Source organism: Henckelia pumila, chromosome 2 (genome assembly GCF_033568475.1).
Source record: "Henckelia pumila isolate YLH828 chromosome 2, ASM3356847v2, whole genome shotgun sequence".
Classification (NCBI taxonomy): domain Eukaryota; kingdom Viridiplantae; phylum Streptophyta; class Magnoliopsida; order Lamiales; family Gesneriaceae; genus Henckelia; species Henckelia pumila.
In genome coordinates this window covers 113,435,474-113,453,298 of record NC_133121.1, presented here as the reverse complement: position 1 = coordinate 113,453,298, position 17,825 = coordinate 113,435,474, and the positions used below count along the sequence as shown (strand labels likewise).

At 39.7% G+C, this 17,825-nt stretch overlaps 1 protein-coding gene across 5 annotated transcripts; it reads left to right on the top strand.

The window, feature by feature from the left end:
* The first annotated feature begins 1,586 nt into the window (after positions 1 to 1,586).
* LOC140883277 (protein DETOXIFICATION 31-like) lies at positions 1,587 to 5,216 on the top strand. Of its 5 annotated transcripts, none has more exons than XM_073289688.1 (8): positions 1,587 to 2,017; positions 2,235 to 2,385; positions 2,748 to 2,833; positions 3,096 to 3,281; positions 3,463 to 3,547; positions 4,119 to 4,300; positions 4,526 to 4,672; positions 4,972 to 5,216. In XM_073289688.1, exons 2-6 carry the CDS (start codon positions 2,287 to 2,289, stop codon positions 4,185 to 4,187), a joined length of 525 nt encoding a protein of 174 aa, XP_073145789.1. In that variant the 5' UTR covers positions 1,587 to 2,017; positions 2,235 to 2,286; the 3' UTR covers positions 4,188 to 4,300; positions 4,526 to 4,672; positions 4,972 to 5,216. The 5 variants fall into 5 exon arrangements, 4 of the variants coding, with proteins under 4 accessions (XP_073145789.1, XP_073145787.1, XP_073145788.1 ...); XR_012150358.1 differs by having other exon boundaries at positions 1,588 to 2,017; positions 2,911 to 3,281; XM_073289686.1 differs by lacking the exon at positions 2,748 to 2,833 and having other exon boundaries at positions 1,588 to 2,017; positions 2,867 to 3,281; positions 4,526 to 4,540; positions 4,620 to 4,672.
* Positions 5,217 to 17,825: the final 12,609 nt, after the last annotated feature.

The following is a 17,825-nucleotide window of genomic DNA, read 5'->3' as shown; positions in this document are numbered from 1 at the left end:
AATTAACCACAAATCCGTCGAACGAGGAAGGTAAAGACAACAAGAGAATATCAGTCGAGAGCTCATGAGGCATAACCACATCGAGTCCCACTAATTTCTCAACTAACCCAATCATCCTAACACCATGCTCATGGACTGAAGCCCCTTCTCGCAAGCGTGTAGTCATGAGTTCTTTCACAGTTGCGTGTCTTTCTGATCGAGTTTGAACACCGTATAACTTTTTCTGATGAAAGTGAATGTCAGCAGCATTCGCAGCATCCTCGAACCGCCTTTGCAGTTCATTCGACATAGAAGCCAGGATGTAACTCTTAGCTTGGAGATCATGGTCCCACCATTTCTCAAGCTAGGCTAATTCAGTCTCACTGATGTTAGGAGCTGCTTCCTTCGGTGGCTTCTTTTCAAGCACATACGCAATCCTCTCAGAGTTTAGAACAATCTTTAGATTTCTTAGCCAGTCTTGATAATTAGGTCCGGTTAGCTTGTTTTGTTCGAGAATAACAGAAAGTGAATTGCGTGTCGACATCTTAAACATACTGAAATTGAAAACAGATAATCGTTACTAATTATTTTAAAATAATTATAAGATATAAAATATGGACTTTAATTTTATAAATTTCCTCCCTCTATTTTGACATTTTCCCCACCCTCTGATGAAAAACGGGAAATCGTATTTCCTTAGTGAGCACGTAGAGTCCAATCTAGACAACTATGATCCCGAATAATATCAGTCAATCATAATTTCTAAAAGGTAGAGCCCAATTGCATCCCCATGCAACCTCTACGTGTTTCGTCTCACTCTTGATAAGGACCCAATAATATGACGTCGTTTATCTTCGAGTGTCAAGCCGACCCATCAATGTTGAATCGTAGTGGACGGTCGCCATGAGTTCCCTCAATAATATGAGCCGAAGTCATGGGAGTTCCACCCAATTCACATTACCTATGTCAGTGGAAGTCACAGCTTTCCGGCGTCCAGGTCTCCCCAATAATATGAGCCAGACACTGACCGCGCGTAGCGTTCATCATGCAACCACCATTGATGGAAGACAAGAATAAATTAAACTCTTTTAATTTTTACTTTTATGGCTTGATATAAATTTTGAATCATATTCAAAATGAGGGATTTTAATTTTGAAATTGTCTCATCATTTTATTTAAAATCGTGTGCCATGATTTTGTATATTTGTCGGATTCATGCAACTATATTATTGAATAATATACATACATGCATATTACTATATATCGCATATATCATAATATGACAATTAAATAAGGATGATCTATTCACTACAAGAAAAAAGGTCATAGACAACACTCAAAAGACAACGCTTTTTTAAAAAAACGTTGTCTTTTTTCTTTTAACAACGCTTTTCACTAGAAGCGTTGTCAATATTTTGTATTATAAATAAAAGACAACACTTTTTTGAAAAAGCGTTATTAAAAATGCTTATTTTGGGTAAAATAGCAACGCTTTTTTTAAAAAGCGTTGTATATGAGCGTTTTTTTAATCTCTACGACAACGCTTGTTTTAAAACGTTGTGTATTAACGATTTTTTTAAGTCATAACCACAACGCTTTTTAAAAATTATTATTATTATTAGCCTCGTTCTCTCTCCTCCTTCCCAAAGCCATTCACGCGATCCCCTTTCTCCACAAACCCTATCAGCCTCTCCATGTCGTCGATTCGCCGCCCTATCCACGGAAAGCTACCGATTGAAGCTAAAAAATGTAAGGCCTTGTACCTGGCTTCAATTTAATACCAAGATATTGAGGAATCTCGGGCCAAAGCTCAAACTGTCGTGCCCCGTTCGCGGCTGGCGCTGCGCGAGTTCTTGTTCTTCGCGATTTGAGATATTTCTGGTCGTTTCTTATTTGAGAAAAGTTAGTGATGGATCTTTGCCCTCCTGGATCATCTGTTCGGTAGTAAATACGAGCCGAGATCTACCGATTTCCAAAAAGCCTGAGCTCTGTTGATCTTTGATTATCGCTTTCAATTTCTGCAGATCAGGTTGCTCAGGTACTTGTACTGATTCGATTGAGATTTTGTTATGTTTTTTCTCTCTCGGGTGTTGAAGGGTTTTTTTATTTGAAGTTGTGCCGGCTAGTCAACTTTGATGACTCTTGTTCTGAGTCTTCTGCTTATAGTGGGGAAATTGCTTGTTTACCTTATCTGATGGGTCGAATTGTTGATATTTGGGTGGGTCTGTGATTGGATTGATCGGTTCTTTTTATAGGTGATGGCGATTGTTTGGAAAGTGGGGAGATTTGTGTGATTATCGTATTAAGATGGCGAATAGGCTGAAGGAGGACAAGAAGAATGATAGGATTATAAGGAATCTTCTCAAGCTTCCTGAGAATTGTAGGTGTATTAACTGCAATAGCCTGGTATGGTTCCTCTTTCTTTTACTGCTCTTGATTTGTCTTAATTGGATTTCGGTGGTTCTTTGTGGAGTATGCTATCTTTGTTGAAATGTTTGATTACTTGGATGGTTTCATAACCAGTTTCTTCAAGTTAAAGGGTTTGCTTGGATAATTTGGAATGCATACAATATTATGAATTTATGTCTATAAATAAAATGGAGCACTAATGAAGTAGTTAAAAAAGAAAAGATATCCATGATATTTTTTTTTTGGTTGCTAATGTTGTGAATTTTCTTAAAGTCTCTGACAAAATTAAGTGTGTGCATTGTTTCTTTTATGATTCTTAATATCGATATTTTAATAAGAGACAACGTTGTATATGCAAGCTTTCGCGGGCCATCTCGGTGATCTTGAGCTGGCTACCATGTCCATTGCTAGTAATGTCATTCCTGGATTTGATTTCGGCCCCATGGTAAATTTTTTTTATCCAATCCAAATCTTACAGGGGATGATTTACGTATGTATTTATGTATGAAACTGCTGGGGCAGCCGGCAGACGTGGCGGAGCTGTCGGGTGTGGTGGTTCTCTGTTTCATCCCTCTTCACTTCAGCTTCACTTTTCAGTTCCCGCTGTAGAGGTTCCTTCAAAGTCAGCTGAAGAACAGCGTGACTGCTTGGGTGAATCTGATAGCTTTGGTATTGCACATACTGTTGAGCTGGTTGATTTTTTACAGGCTGAAGTTTGGAGTGGTGGGCACTGCTCTTACTCTGAACTTGTCGTGGTGGATCATCGTGTGGGGATTGTTTTCTTACACCGTCTGCGGCGGCTGCCTGCTTTCCTGGACTGGTTTCTCCGCCGAGGCCTTGTCGGGCCTGCGGAACTTTCTCAAATTGTCAGCGTCTTCTGGTGTCATGCTTTGGTACGTAAGTTGTGGTCTCACCAAAATTTTAACGTTCAATCATAAGTTGTTGAAATATACATGTGAAACTTATTTTATCCATTTCACATTAAAGGATAGCTGTTATTGTTCTATCGTTATAAATAACATATATTATAGGATTATTTGTGAATCTAACATTGATCGATTATCCATTGAACAGTTTGGAGAATTGGTATTACAAAATACTAATTATGATGACGGGGAATCTAGAGAATGCCAAAATCAGTGGATGCTTTGTCTTTCTGGTGAGAAAATTTCAAAATTACTTTTTTTTTTTAGCTCAACATCATATGTGCCTTTCTTTCGTTAAATCATATAATTGAGGGATATCTGTATGAAACTCTATTAATCAATTATTTTGTTTTGGACATAAGTAAGACTGTAAGAGTAACTAATTTAACATCAGGGGTTTGCCAAGAAATATTTAGTTGATTCTGATCTATATCCTTTATCTATTGGGAGAATTTTGTTTTTGTTTTTCCATTTGTATGTGTTTGTCCTATGTCCATGTGCTTCAACTTTAAATAATTTTATTCATTTTTCAATTGGAACAATGATGTAAAACACTACACTACAACTTTAAATAATTTTATTCATTTCTACTTTATTATTATTATTTTTTGTTTGACACATATTCTAATTTATTTGATATTTCATAACTTAAGTTGCATTAATCCTTCGTGGATGAAAGTTTGCACGGCCTCTTTTGTATGTATTATTTTGCATGAGAAATTTTTGGTGATGCTAATGAGTTCCCGTAGGTTGGGTTTAACCGGAAGAGTAAACCCAAGTCAAATAAATTCATTGCTGCTGCAGGCACGTTGTCGACTGTGTTCGGCAAAGACTATGTCAGGTCTACCCCGAAGAAGGGCCCTTCTAAATTGAAGAGATTTCATGAGGAGAGTTTGAACAGGAAGGAGGCTGAACAATTCTTATGTTCCAAGCACGGTGAAGAGTGTGAACTGAGCTGAGCTTGGCTTTAGTTAGCGATGTATTAGGTAAGTTGCTTGGCATTATATTGTTCTTTGATGAATATCCTTTATGGGGCATAGTTTTCCAAACTTGTACCCTCTTTCTCTTGTTCTTTCGGGCTGTTGCATAACTGTTGTAGATTGGGGAGGTTAGCTTTGTGTGCATCGTTGAATGGTAAATTTACATTCAATTTATTGTGTTGGATATTTCATAATTGTTTTGACTTGACATCTGTATTTTACTTTCAACAGGTCAATGCGGAGAAGGTAACGAGGCAAATGCAGCTTCTTTTTTGAAAGTGTTGATCGTAACTATCAATTTTCTGATTTACGGTTATAATTATAGCTACGCTACTCTGCACTTCAAAAGAAAGGTCATATAATTTATATCCATTTCAGGTAAATATGTGTTTAAATGGATGTTTTGATAATTTCAATCGCTTATTGATAATTTCATAATTCGTAGTTCATTTGATAATTCCAATCGCTTAGTAATAATTGTCATTCGTAGTTCATGTTTTTTTTTACTGATAAATGTGTTTAAGTTTACTTTTCATTTTAATCTATTCATATTTGTTTTATGTTATTATTCATATTCGCATCGACACTGTAAAATATTTGTTTTTTTACAAGATCGCCAAATATGTGTTTAAGTTTACTTTTCATTTTAACCAGTGTTATCTAATGTTGTATTTCAGAAGTCTGGTTCTTACTGGTGGCGAAGATCGTCGCTAACTGTGGTGGGCATTCCCTTGGGCCTCATCAACGGTTCATTCTGTAGTCACTTGTTTTGTATTCATTCAGAGAGACTGCATTGTTAGGATTGGCACACAGTCCACATGTTATGGCACAAATATTACCAAGATTTTCAGTATGAAATGTGTTTTAGTGTGATTTGGGTACATATCTTGTACTTTCTTATGAGAATATTTCGCCTCACAACTTTGCACTTTCATATATTTTAATGATATTATTTATATAGACATTTAAATTTGCAAAAAAAAGTCGAAAACAACGTTTTTAACGACAACGTTTTTTCACCCAAATTAACAACGAAGCACAACGTTTTTTTTAAGCCATCTTTAGAAATCACAACGCTTTTTTACACTTAAAAAGCGTTGTCCTAGTTTCAATCTACAACGCTTTTTACACGTTGTAATTTCTAGAAACAACAACGCTTTTTCAGCGTTGTCTTTTATTCAATCTACAACGCTTTTAAGCGTTGTCTTTTCCAAATACCACAACGCTTTTTAAGCGTTGTCTTTTCCGAATACCACAACGCTTTTAAAGCGTTGTCTTTTCTAAATACCACAAAGCTTTTTTCGCGTTGTCTTTGACCGCGGTCTTTTACAATACTGCCTAAGACAACGCTTTTTCTAGGACAACAACAACGTGGAAAAAGCGTTGTGGTTTGCCTTTTTTCTTGTAGTGATTGCCAATACTATTTGATCCATGCGAGCCAAGCATGGATCAAGGTCCAAATCCTAGGTAAATGCAGGGATGCAAATGCAACTTATTACATAAACTTCCAATATTTTACATGTCGTCATCTTGATCATCGGGCCCACCATCTTCCAATCTTGATCTCCCACTATTACAAATATTTACATTTGAATAGCCATGACACATAAGTGATACATATCAAGGGGTGGGAACGAGCCATAAACCAGGCTCACTTTAATTTTATCAAATAAAATTATACAAGTTGAGACATGAAAAATATTCTAACATACACCTAGCACATTGGTCATGGCTCTCGATCATCCTTCATGCATATAATATCACATATTATATAACTCATCAATTTCATGTATCTTGTAATTTTATCACTAACCGCCACAATTATTAAATGAATTAACAAATTAAATAAACTCCTTTATTTAATTTCTAATTAATTCAATAATAATTGATTTTCTTGTAAAACCCTTTTACTATAAATAATTAAAATCACATTCTAATTATTTATTTCATAAAAAAGTATTTTATAAAATTGCATCGGATCCGAAACTCTTTTCGAAAAATATGTATATGTGTAAGGCTGCCCGAAACATTTTCAGACTCATCCCTACACCTACTGACCGAACACTGCCCGAATAATTTGGACAGTTGCCCAATTGCTGTTTCGGCAATCATGCTTTGCATTAAATGCAAAGCATGATTACTATTATTATTTTATTATATATATGTATATATATATATATGTTTATATATACATATCATAATGCATATATATACACATATCTATATATAATAATATATATAATAACAATATATATATATATATATATATATCTATATATGTATATATATCGTAATAAATATATACACATATCTATACATATATAAGATAATAATAATATATATCCATATATATATTATTATAATATATATCTATATACGTACATATATATATATTGTAATATATATACACATACATATATCTATATATATATTTTAAATTCTATAAAAATAAATTTTATGGTGTAGCGATTTTGAAATATTTTCTTATGCGGTTAGAAATTAAAAATACTCAACATGAAATAAACCATACGATATAGAGAACCTGGCTTTGATACCACTGTTGGATCTTGGATCTCTATCATGCCCAAGACGCAGCGGAAGTTTAAAATTTTATTTTGACATTCAAAATATTCTTGGACACTCGTATGGTTTAAATAAAGTTCATAGGGTGTAAAAAAATTTATACCTATCAATCTTAAAAGATTGACGATGGCTCCAACCACTTCGAAACAATTTCGAAAATAGCTCTTGCTGTATATCCCTACGAACAATCAACTGGATTTTTGTAATAGTCCGTACCCTAATTGAGTAATTAAAGGATTAATGCTAATTAATTGAATTGGGTATCGGACGGATCGGAAGCTCCGAACAGGATCGGAAGCTCCGATGAGCGATCGGAGGCACCGATGTTATTACGTCAGGCATGACGTGTGGCAAGATCGGAAGCTTCGATCAGGACCGGAAGCTCCGATCACCCCTATCCGGAGTCAACAAGTGATATTTTGACACGTGGCAGATCAGGATCTTCGAAAGCTCCGATGGCAGGATCGGACGTTCCGATCAAGGATCCGATCGTTGTCTATAAGTAGAAGGCCGAGGCTTCACTTTCATTTGCCAATTCCGAGTTCTCCTTTCCTTTCTAGTCCTTTTGGAGCTGTTCTAGTCTTCTTAGGCTTGGTCCGGAGGTCGGCGAGGCGTTCGGTAGTCGTAGCGAAGTTGTGCCCAAGTTCTGGAGGCATCGACATCAAAGGGCTAACGACGGACGAAGGTATAGCTTTTGCTTCCTATAAATATTTAGGAGTATGCAATAGCTTAGTTAAGGCTTTTAGAGCACTTTAATGATAGTAGTATCATTTGGCAGTGTAGAGCAGACTATAGGCGTGGACCTAGAGTTGGTAGAGCTTGCACTATTTTGAGGTACGAAAGTACTGTTCGAGATATCCTGACTGAGTATGCATGTATTATGTGACTGCATGATTTATATGCCATGATATTATGCTGCATTCATTTGCATCTTGCTGTATCTCTTTCGAGATGTCTGTTAGTAGGGTTGTACCCTATCCTGTTAGTGGATGGACTTCCATCGATTTGGGTCCGGCGTATCCACGGTTATCTCGGTATGGGAGCCACCTCCTGAAGCGACGGCACATCATGCTACATACCAGGGCCCGGTCTGTCTCTGTTATCTGATCCTTGACCTCGAGTCTATAGGGAGTTCACTTTGCATGTATGTATACTCATACTCTTGCACTGAGCGTTTTATGCTCACGTCTCGTACTCTGTATCTTCTGGACACCCTATTCCATGGGGCAGGTTTGCGATTGGACGAGGATGGTGGATCCAGGAGAGGCTAGTCAGTGGTTGGCCGGCTGGAGCTTCGCTTAGGTTTTATTACTGTTGTTTTGGGTTTATACAGCTATTCGATTTGGTTGTATATTTTTGGATTATTTACAGATTCCTTTACTTGGGATTGTATAATGTTTTTGGTTTCCGCAGTTTTATTATGATATCTGTTTAATTAAGTTAATTGCATGCCTAAGTTCTGTTTAGTAGGTGATCCGGGTAAGGGTCACTACATTTATGGTATCAGAGCATGCAAAAGAATTCTTGGGATTTAGTCTCATCTTGAGGTATTTTTGTAGATGTCAAATCGTGACGACCAGAGTTCTTATGGCAGTGTTGGTGGGCGTTGGGGTGATGCCGACCGGGAGCCTCGTCGAGAACGGCGTCATCGTCACCATGACGACGAGCGTTTCACTGTGCGTCGATTCTTAGCTATGGGTCCTAAGCCCTTAGTTGGAGGTGAGTCTCCGGAGGATGCGGAGAACTGGTTAGACCGCATGGAGACAACTTTTCAGACTTTCCAATGCACCGAGGAGCAGAAGGTGGAGACCCTTGGCTATCTTCTAGATGGGCGTGCGCGCAGGTGGTGGAGGTTTACTTCTGCACCTTTTGTTGCGGCAAGAGGAATGGCCACCTGGGCCGAGTTTCGCACAACTTTCCAAAAGCGGTATTTTCCTCCTGCACTCCGTCAGTCGAAGGCAGGCGAGCTACTGAGTCTGCGACAGGGAGCCATGTCTATCGATGAATATCAGCAGAGGTTCTTTGATCTGCTATCCTATTGCCCCGAGATTGCCGATAGCTCAGAGATGAAGTATAATCTGTTCCTTTAGGGCCTTAACCCTGAGATCCATGACCGTGTGGCGGTTGGCGACGACATGTCCTACGAGGGTTTGGTGAGCCGTTGTCACCAGGCGGAGGACAGCATTCGGCGGAACAAGTCTTTCTCTCAGTCGAGACCTGCTAGTTCTTTGGGTCCTCGTGCCCAAACTTTCAAGAAATCTGGATCTTCTTCTTCCTCTGGTTCTGGAGGTGTTGTTCGTTACGGTAAGAAGGACAAGTGTGATCACTGTGGGAAGAACCATCCATCCGACAAGTGCCGCAGAGCTTCTGGAGCTTGTTTCCGTTGTGGAGAGACTGGTCATATCCGGAGAGATTGTCCACTGTCTGGGGGAGGCGGTTCTAGTTCTGGTTCAGGATCGGGTTCTCAGGCCACCGTACAGCAGAGGTCGCAGGGACAGTCTGCTGGGAGTTCTCATTTGAGGCCACGAGCTTCTGGCCAGGTGTTTGCCCTGAGACATGATCAGGCTGTGGAGGAGAATGAGAAAGTCATCGCAGGTACATTTCTGCTTTATGGTATACCTGCTCTTGTACTTATTGACACTGGTGCATCTCATTCCTTCATTTCTGCACGTTTTGTTAAGAGGCATAAGTTACCATGCATTGCACTAGACGTAGTGATGTCTGTTTCTACTCCGACGGGCCAATCTGCTTTGGCTAAGCGTCTAGTGATGGGTTGCCCTTTAGAGTTCGAAGGGAACATTCTGTTAGCGAATCTCATGGTCCTGGCGATGGACGACTTTGATTGCATTCTGGGAATAGATATGTTGACTACCTATCGAGCTTCAGTGGACTGCTATCAGAGATTAGTACGCTTTCATCCGGAAGGGAGTGAGAGTTGGTTTTTCTATGGTGAGGGAGCGCGACCCCCGATGCCTTTGGTATCAGCTTTGAGAGCCTGTCGAGCTCTAGAGTCTGGCGGGGAAGGCTACCTTATCTATGCAGTTGATTTGTCCGCTGAGAGTATTGGGATATAGAGCATTCCTGTTGTGGATGAATTTCCAGATGTGTTTCCTGATGAGATTCCGGGTTTTCCTCCTGCTAGGGAAGTCGAGTTTGTCATAGAGTTGATGCCGGGTACTTCGCCTATTTCTAGAGCACCGTATCGTCTGGCTCCGTCAGAGATGCGTGAGTTGAAGAATCAGCTACAGGATCTTTTGGACAAGGGGTACATTCGTCCTAGTGTGTCTCCTTGGGGAGCTCCTGTTCTCTTCGTAAAGAAGAAGGATGGGTCGATGCGGCTGTGCATTGACTATCGGCGGCTGAATCGAGTCACTGTGAAGAACAAGTATCCGTTGCCTCGTATTGATGACTTGTTTGATCAACTGCAGGGCACATCAGTTTACTCCAAGATTGACTTGAGATCTGGGTATCATCAGTTGAGAGTCCGTGATTAGGACGTAGCCAAGACTGCATTCCGTACTCGCTATGGGCATTACGAGTTTCTAGTGATGTCATTTGGTTTGACTAATGCGCCGGCTATATTCATGGATTTGATGAACCGTGTCTTCAGAGAGTACTTGGACAAGTTTATCGTGGTCTTCATTGACGACATCTTGGTTTATTCGCGTAATGCGGAAGAGCATGTTTCTCACTTGCGGTTAGTACTGCAGACTCTTCGAGATGAGCAGTTGTACGCCAAGCTGAGCAAGTGTGAGTTCTGGATGGATAGAGTGGTCTTTCTTGGCCATATCATATCCAGGGAGGGGATTTCTGTTGATCCAAGCAAGATTGAAGCGGTACTTAATTGGTCGCGTCCGATGACAGTTGCTGAGATCCGTAGTTTTCTGGGTCTAGCAGGGTATTATCGTCGCTTCATTCTGAACTTCTCTCAGTTAGCTCGACCGTTGACGCAGCTTACCCGCAAGGGTGTGGATTTCGAGTGGTCCTCCGAGTGCGAGGAGAATTTCCGTGAGCGTCGACGGCGGTTGACTTCTGCGCCGGTGTTGGCATTACCGTCAGGATCTGGAGGGTATGTAGTTTACACGGATGCTTCTCTTCAGGGGTTAGGTTGTGTCCTGACTCAGAATGGGCATGTGATCGCATACGCTTCTAGACAGCTGAAGCTTCACGAGGACAACTACCCAGTCCATGATTTGGAGTTAGCAGCCATTGTGTTCACTTTGAAGATCTGGCCTCATTATCTGTATGGCGAGAAATTTGAGATCTTCACCGATCATAAGAGTCTCAAGTATTTGTTCACTCAGGCGGAGTTGAACATGAGGCAGAGACGTTGGATGGACTTGCTTAAGGACTATGATTGCGAGATTAAGTACCATCCGGAAGCTGCTAATCTCACCGCTGATGCTTTGAGTCGCAAGGTGCGACTATCCGCACTTTAGACTTGTTCGATGTCTAGTGCGATCAGTGACTGTTGTACTTCAGGTTATACCTTCAAGCATAAGAAAGGTATGCAGAGTATCCAGATGTTTGCGATATTATCTGAGCCAGCCTTGTATTCGCGGATCCGAGATGCTCAGATGTCTGATTCGAAAACCCAGCGTTTAGCTCGTCTAGCTAACGAGGGGAGCTCGTCTGGATTTCATTATCAGTCAGATGGCTTTCTGTGTTTGTCTGGTAGGCTTGTGATTCCTCAGGATGAAGAGTTGCGAGAGGAGATTTTGTCTCAGGCGCATCGCACTAAGTTGAGTATTCATCCTGGGAGCAACAAGATGTACAAGGATCTACGTACTCGTTTCTGGTGGAAGGGAATGAAACGCAGTGTTTATCAGTTTGTTTCGAGATGTTTGGTGTGTCAACAGGTCAAGGCAGAGTATCGACGACCTGGAGGATTGCTTCACAGTCTACCTATTCCTGAATGGAAATGAGAGTTTATCACAATGGACTTTGTGACCCATTTGTCGGTATCCCCGAGGAACTATGATGCTATCTGGGTTGTGGTGGACCGACTCACCAAGTCAGCGCATTTCATTGCCTATAGCCGAGAGTACTCTGTGGATCGCATGGCACGGATGTACATTCAGGAGATCGTCCGACTTCATGGAGTGCCTGTGAGCATTGTCAGTGATCGGGATCCCAGGTTTACTTCTAGATTCTGGGGGAGTGTTCAGCGTGCGATGGGTACTACTCTCAGTTTGAGTACAGCCTATCATCCGGATACTGATGGTCAGTCAGAGCGCACTATCCGTACGTTAGAGGATATGCTTAGAGCGTGCGTCATGGATTTTGGTTCAGCCTGGCAGGATCATTTGCCGTTGATCGTGTTCGCTTACAACAACAGCTATCACACTAGTATTGTGATGACACCTTTTGAGGCGTTGTATGGGCGACGTTGTCGTACTCCACTCTTCTGGGAAGAAGTGGGGGAGAGACAGGCTGAGGGACCGGAGTTTATCCAACACGCGATAGATATTGTTGATCAAATCAAGAAACGGATTAAGACTGCACAGGATCGTCAGGCCAGCTATGCTAATATCAAGCGTAGGCCCTTGCAGTTCGAGGTCGGGGAGAAAGTGTTTCTGAGAGTGTCACCTTTCCGCAAGATTCTCAGATTTGGCCTTAAGGGCAAGTTGTCTCCTAGATTTATCGGTCCGTTTGAGATCTTGGAGAGCATTGGCAATTTGGCTTATCGACTAGCTTTGCCACCGCATCTATCCAGTATTCACGACGTGTTCCACGTATCTCTGTTGCGACGGTATGTGGCGGATGAATCTCATATTCTGCAGCGGTCTGAGGTTCAGGTAGACAAGGATTTGACTTATGTTGAGAAACCTCTTCGTATCCTGGATTATAAGGATAAGGTTTTACGGAACAAAGTCATTCCTTTGGTTTTAGTACAGTGGCAGCGCCGAGGCACTGAGGAAGCTACTTGGGAGCTTGAGGACAGGATGCGTAAAGACCATCCTGAGTTGTTTTGATTCCATTCTTTAAGTTGTATTCAGTTGCAAACTCTGTAAACGTTTGATTTGAATAAAGAATGTTTTTGATTTCTGTATTTGCATTCGGTACTTAAGATCTGTTTTCGAGGACGAAATATCTTAAGTGGGGGAGAATGTAATAGCCCGTACCCTAATTGAGTAATTAAAGGATTAATGCTAATTAATTGAATTGGGTATCGGACGGATCGGAAGCTCCGAAGCCACGATCGGAAGCTCCGAACAGGATCGGAAGCTCCGATGAGCGATCGGAGGCACCGATGTTATTACGTCAGGCATGACGTGTGGCAAGATCGGAAGCTTCGATCAGGACCGGAAGCTCCGATCACCCCTATCCGGAGTGTGATATTTTGACACGTGGCAGATCAGGATCTTCGGAAGCTCCGATGGCAGGATCGGACGTTCCGATCGAGGTTCGGACCTTCCGATCAAGGATCGGAAGTTTCGATCGTTGTCTATAAGTAGAAGGCCGATGCTTCACTTTCATTTGCCAATTCCGAGTTCTCCTTTCCTTTCTAGTCCTTTTGGAGCTGTTTTAGTCTTCTTAGGCTTGGTCCGGAGGTCGGCGAGGCGTTCGGTAGTCGTAGCGAAGTTGTGCCCAAGTTCTGGAGGCATCGACATCAAAGGGCTAACGACGGACGAAGGTATAGCTTTTGCTTCCTATAAATATTTAGGAGTATGCAATAGCTTAGTTAAGGCTTTTAGAGCACTTTAATGATAGTAGTATCATTTGGCAGTGTAGAGCAGACTATAGGCGTGGACCTAGAGTTGGTAGAGCTTGCACTATTTTGAGGTACGAAAGTACTGTTCGAGATATCCTGACTGAGTATGCATGTATTATGTGACTGCATGATTTATATGCCATGATATTATGCTGCATTCATTTGCATCTTGCTGTATCTCTTTCGAGATGTCTGTTAGTAGGGTTGTACCCTATCCTGTTAGTGGATGGACTTCCATCGATTTGGGTCCGGCGTATCCACGGTTATCTCGGTATGGGAGCCACCTCCTGAAGCGATGGCACAGCGTGCTACATACCAGGGCCCGGTCTGTCTCTGTTATCTGATCCTTGACCTCGAGTCTATAGGGAGTTCACTTTGCATGTATGTATACTCATACTCTCGCACTGAGCGTTTTATGCTCACGTCTCATACTCTGTATTTTCTGGACACCCTATTCCATGGGGCAGGTTTGCGATTGGACGAGGAGGGTGGATCCAGGAGAGGCTAGTCAGTGGTTGGCCGGCTGGAGCTTCGCTTAGGTTTTATTACTGTTGTTTTGGGTTTATACAGCTATTCGATTTGGTTGTATATTTTTGGATTATTTACAGATTCCTTTACTTGGGATTGTATAATGTTTTTGGTTTCCGCAGTTTTATTATGATATCTGTTTAATTAAGTTAATTGCATGTCTAAGTTCTGTTTAGTAGGTGATTCGGGTAAGGGTCACTACAATTTTTCCTTCTTTCTTCAATCTTCGAATCAGGTCCACAGCAGGATTTCCTGTTCCTATTCTAAATTGCACTTAAAAAAAGAAGAAATTTTTCCGTTGAAAAATTGACAAGGAAGAAGACTGGAGAAGAGAGCTTTGAGCTGCGAAGAAACCATTTCTTCAGAGAGCTTCTTCATGAATGATTTCCCCTCAATCAATTTAAGTAATTGATTGAGGGGAATTGAATGAGTTGTTGGCAGACAACTCATTCAATTCAATTCAATTTATTTTTATTTTTATTTTTATTTTTATTATTATTATTATTTTTAATTATAATAATATAATATATATATATATATAATATATATATATATATATATATATATTATTATAAACATAAGGTCCCACAATCATAAATATATATTATATATATCCATATATATATATATATATATATATATATATATATATATATATATATAGATTGAGTCCTTAAATCCAAGTCCAACTCGAAAAATTAATTAAACATTTTTAATTAATTTTGCTCTCAAAATTTCTATAAGCCTTTATAAACCATTTATAAAGCTTATCTATCGATCCAGTCAAATTTGTTTATCATAAATTCAACTCTTTGAATTTATTATCTCAACGGGAACAGAAAAACCAGTACTTGTGTAACCCTCAATGGTTCAGGGATACAGCTAGCTGTGGGTCCAGGCTTACCCTTATTAGCCTCATTCTATGCATCAACTTCTTGATCATAAAATGTCAGAACTCATTTCTGATTTAACCCATCGAATCATGGTAAGAGCGTTAAGTAGCACCGCCCCATGATTCCCTATGTATCACTGATAGTGCCTGCAAGAACCAGTCGATTATGGTTAACGTACAGTACAGTCCCTTCATCTCATATATCCCGATCGAAACTGCAACCATTGGTTCATCGAGGGTTGCATGTGAATTTCGATAACGATGTGATGTCTTTGAGAATACATAGTGGCATTGCATGTGTAACTTGATAAACACTTACTCTACTACACATCTTACTCTCTGGCCAGAGATTCCATGCACTATTATCTCATTTTATCACATAGGATATCCACACCCATAGGTAAGCGGTGAATTCCCGACTACAATGCACTGCCTCCTACATGTGTCGCAACTGTACCCAACCTCGCCACCTGATGACCCTCATGGAGTCGATAAACGAGTCAAAGTAAAGTCCTAGCATGTAGAGCCTCAGTGTTGTTCCGGGTCGTAAGGACTAATGGTGTACAACCATAACTACGGACTTATCCATTCGATGAATGATAACCACTTGGGAAGTCCGAAGGAGGGTAGTTCAGTGAACTCATCGTATGAGCACCAATCTGTATGATTGAACATCTCTATGTCCATACCAATGAAACGTGGTATACATCATCACAGATTCTAGTCTCGAGCTCGAGCGATCCTTATCCTTATTTTGGACGGCCCAATCGACTAGAAACTTGATTTAGAATATACAGTAATTAATAATATGTGTTTCATGATTGTCATCATATGTACAACCTCATATCTTACTATAGTATATTCAAGGTCTTTATCTATGCAACTTGCATGTGTATATAGATAAAGAAAATGTCAGATAAAAGATTAATTATATTAAAATAAAGATTGTTATTACACTTGAGTCAATAAAATCTCTGACCAACATTTGGCTTGCATGACATCTACTCTAACATCTACGTGTATATGTTTTGACGGACTCGTGTATACAAAGGGTCGATTGAGTTGCATTTATAAACGAAATAATTTAATTTTCAGCTATTTTCCATGGAAAAGATGAAATTTTCCCATAGTTTCCAGTTTCCACCTTCTAGAATGCAAGCGTCGAGTTAACCATACAATTACAATGGACTAATTTGGATTTTGATAATCAAGCGGCGTTGTGCATATCTTCTTGGTTCGCCGTGTTTGCAAAATAAGGCTACATTACCGCACGTTGGTGATAAATTTTTATAATAATAAAAAACGGATAATTTTAGTAGAACGGATCTCAGAGTCTTCTTTGGGTAGGTTCGGGGTGCAAACGAACCGAGTCAATTCGTGAGTTTTTTTAGCCCGCTCGATAAATATTTAATTCGTATTCGAACTTATCGAACACGAGCCGAATTCGAACATGTTTGAACTTTTTTTCGAAGCCGAACTCGAGCCGAAATTATTCTGTTCGATAGTTCGCGAATAGTTTGCGAGCCTTGATATTTAATTAATATAATATAATTATACAATAAATATATTTAAACATTTCGAGCTTTTCGAACTAGTTTACTATCATGTTCGATTTCGAGCCGAACTCGAGCTTCATTTCGAATCGAACTCGAGCCAAAATATTTGAAATTATCGAGCTTCGAATCGAGCTCGAACTCGAATATACCGAATTCGAGCTTTAAAATTTTACTATTATTCGGCCGATTCAATTCATTTGCACCTCTAGTGTAGGTGCTTGAGCTCGGCCAGTGACATATGTTTGTTTAAGCTAGCTCTCGTTAGCTTTGATCAAATTTGAAGTTTCACGGAGTTTTAATTTCATCCATTCTTTGTTGATTTGAATTTTAATTAATGAACCTATTAACCATAACCCGACGGCTCATGTCTCGTTGATTGGTTCATCGGTTGGCTGGTACAGTGATATAATGATACAAACAACAAACGATATATAAAAAATTTTCTACTCTGTACATTCAAACATTTTCTTAGTTTCCTTATTTGAACCACTGAGGATCATCCCCGATCCAGAAAAAGAAACATGTATCTATCAAAGAAATTAGAAAAGAAAGTGTGGGGTTAGATCGATGTATAATCTTTTCAATGGATTATATGCCGTCAAGTCTCTTTACACTAGCCACCTCTTCCCGTGCAAGCTCCCCGTCACAAACCATCAACTTCGTGTGCATTTCAGAAATTTGTTTTTAGATTTGGTCACTTCTAGAACATTCTTTCATTTTCTAAGTTTATACATGAAACTATCTAGACAGGCTACATTCTCCATCAGTAGATCAGATATATCTTAGTCGTCCACCATAGAGTTCTACTATACCATAAATAAGATGAAATCCTCATTTGTAAACCACCGGTTTTGAGAGTCCAATTCCATTTACAGACACTACTAAATATTGTTTTGCTAGCAGAAGTCGAAGTGATTGTGGCAGGTGTGGGCTAAATTTGTGACATCGTACCATAGTCATGCTAGAATAGGCTTTTGGAACATTCTACTATTCGAGCCAAAAAAATCTCAAAGTACGGCATTGTAAGCACTTAAATTATCTTCTTATAAACATTATATCATAAATTATAAGGTAATGTCAATATTGTTTAAGAACTTAAACAATGGAATGTTCTACTTATTTAAAATCTATTTATACTAACCACAGTGGATTACAAAACCTTAAAATATTGAAGATAGATATGAATTGTTAATTGTTGGCAGTAAATTCATCATTTGGTTCTTCTGTAACACAACCAGACCTCAGGGGTTCCATAGG

Coding starts and splice junctions, on each gene's coding strand:
- LOC140883277 (XM_073289687.1), top strand. CDS start 2,889: ATGTATGAAACTGCTGGGGCAGCCGGCAGACGTGGCGGAGCTGTCGGG. Junction 3,282..3,462: donor TCTTCTGGTGTCATGCTTTG/GTACGTAAGTTG, acceptor TCCATTGAACAG/TTTGGAGAATTGGTATTACA. Junction 3,548..4,118: donor GTGGATGCTTTGTCTTTCTG/GTGAGAAAATTT, acceptor TTGCTGCTGCAG/GCACGTTGTCGACTGTGTTC.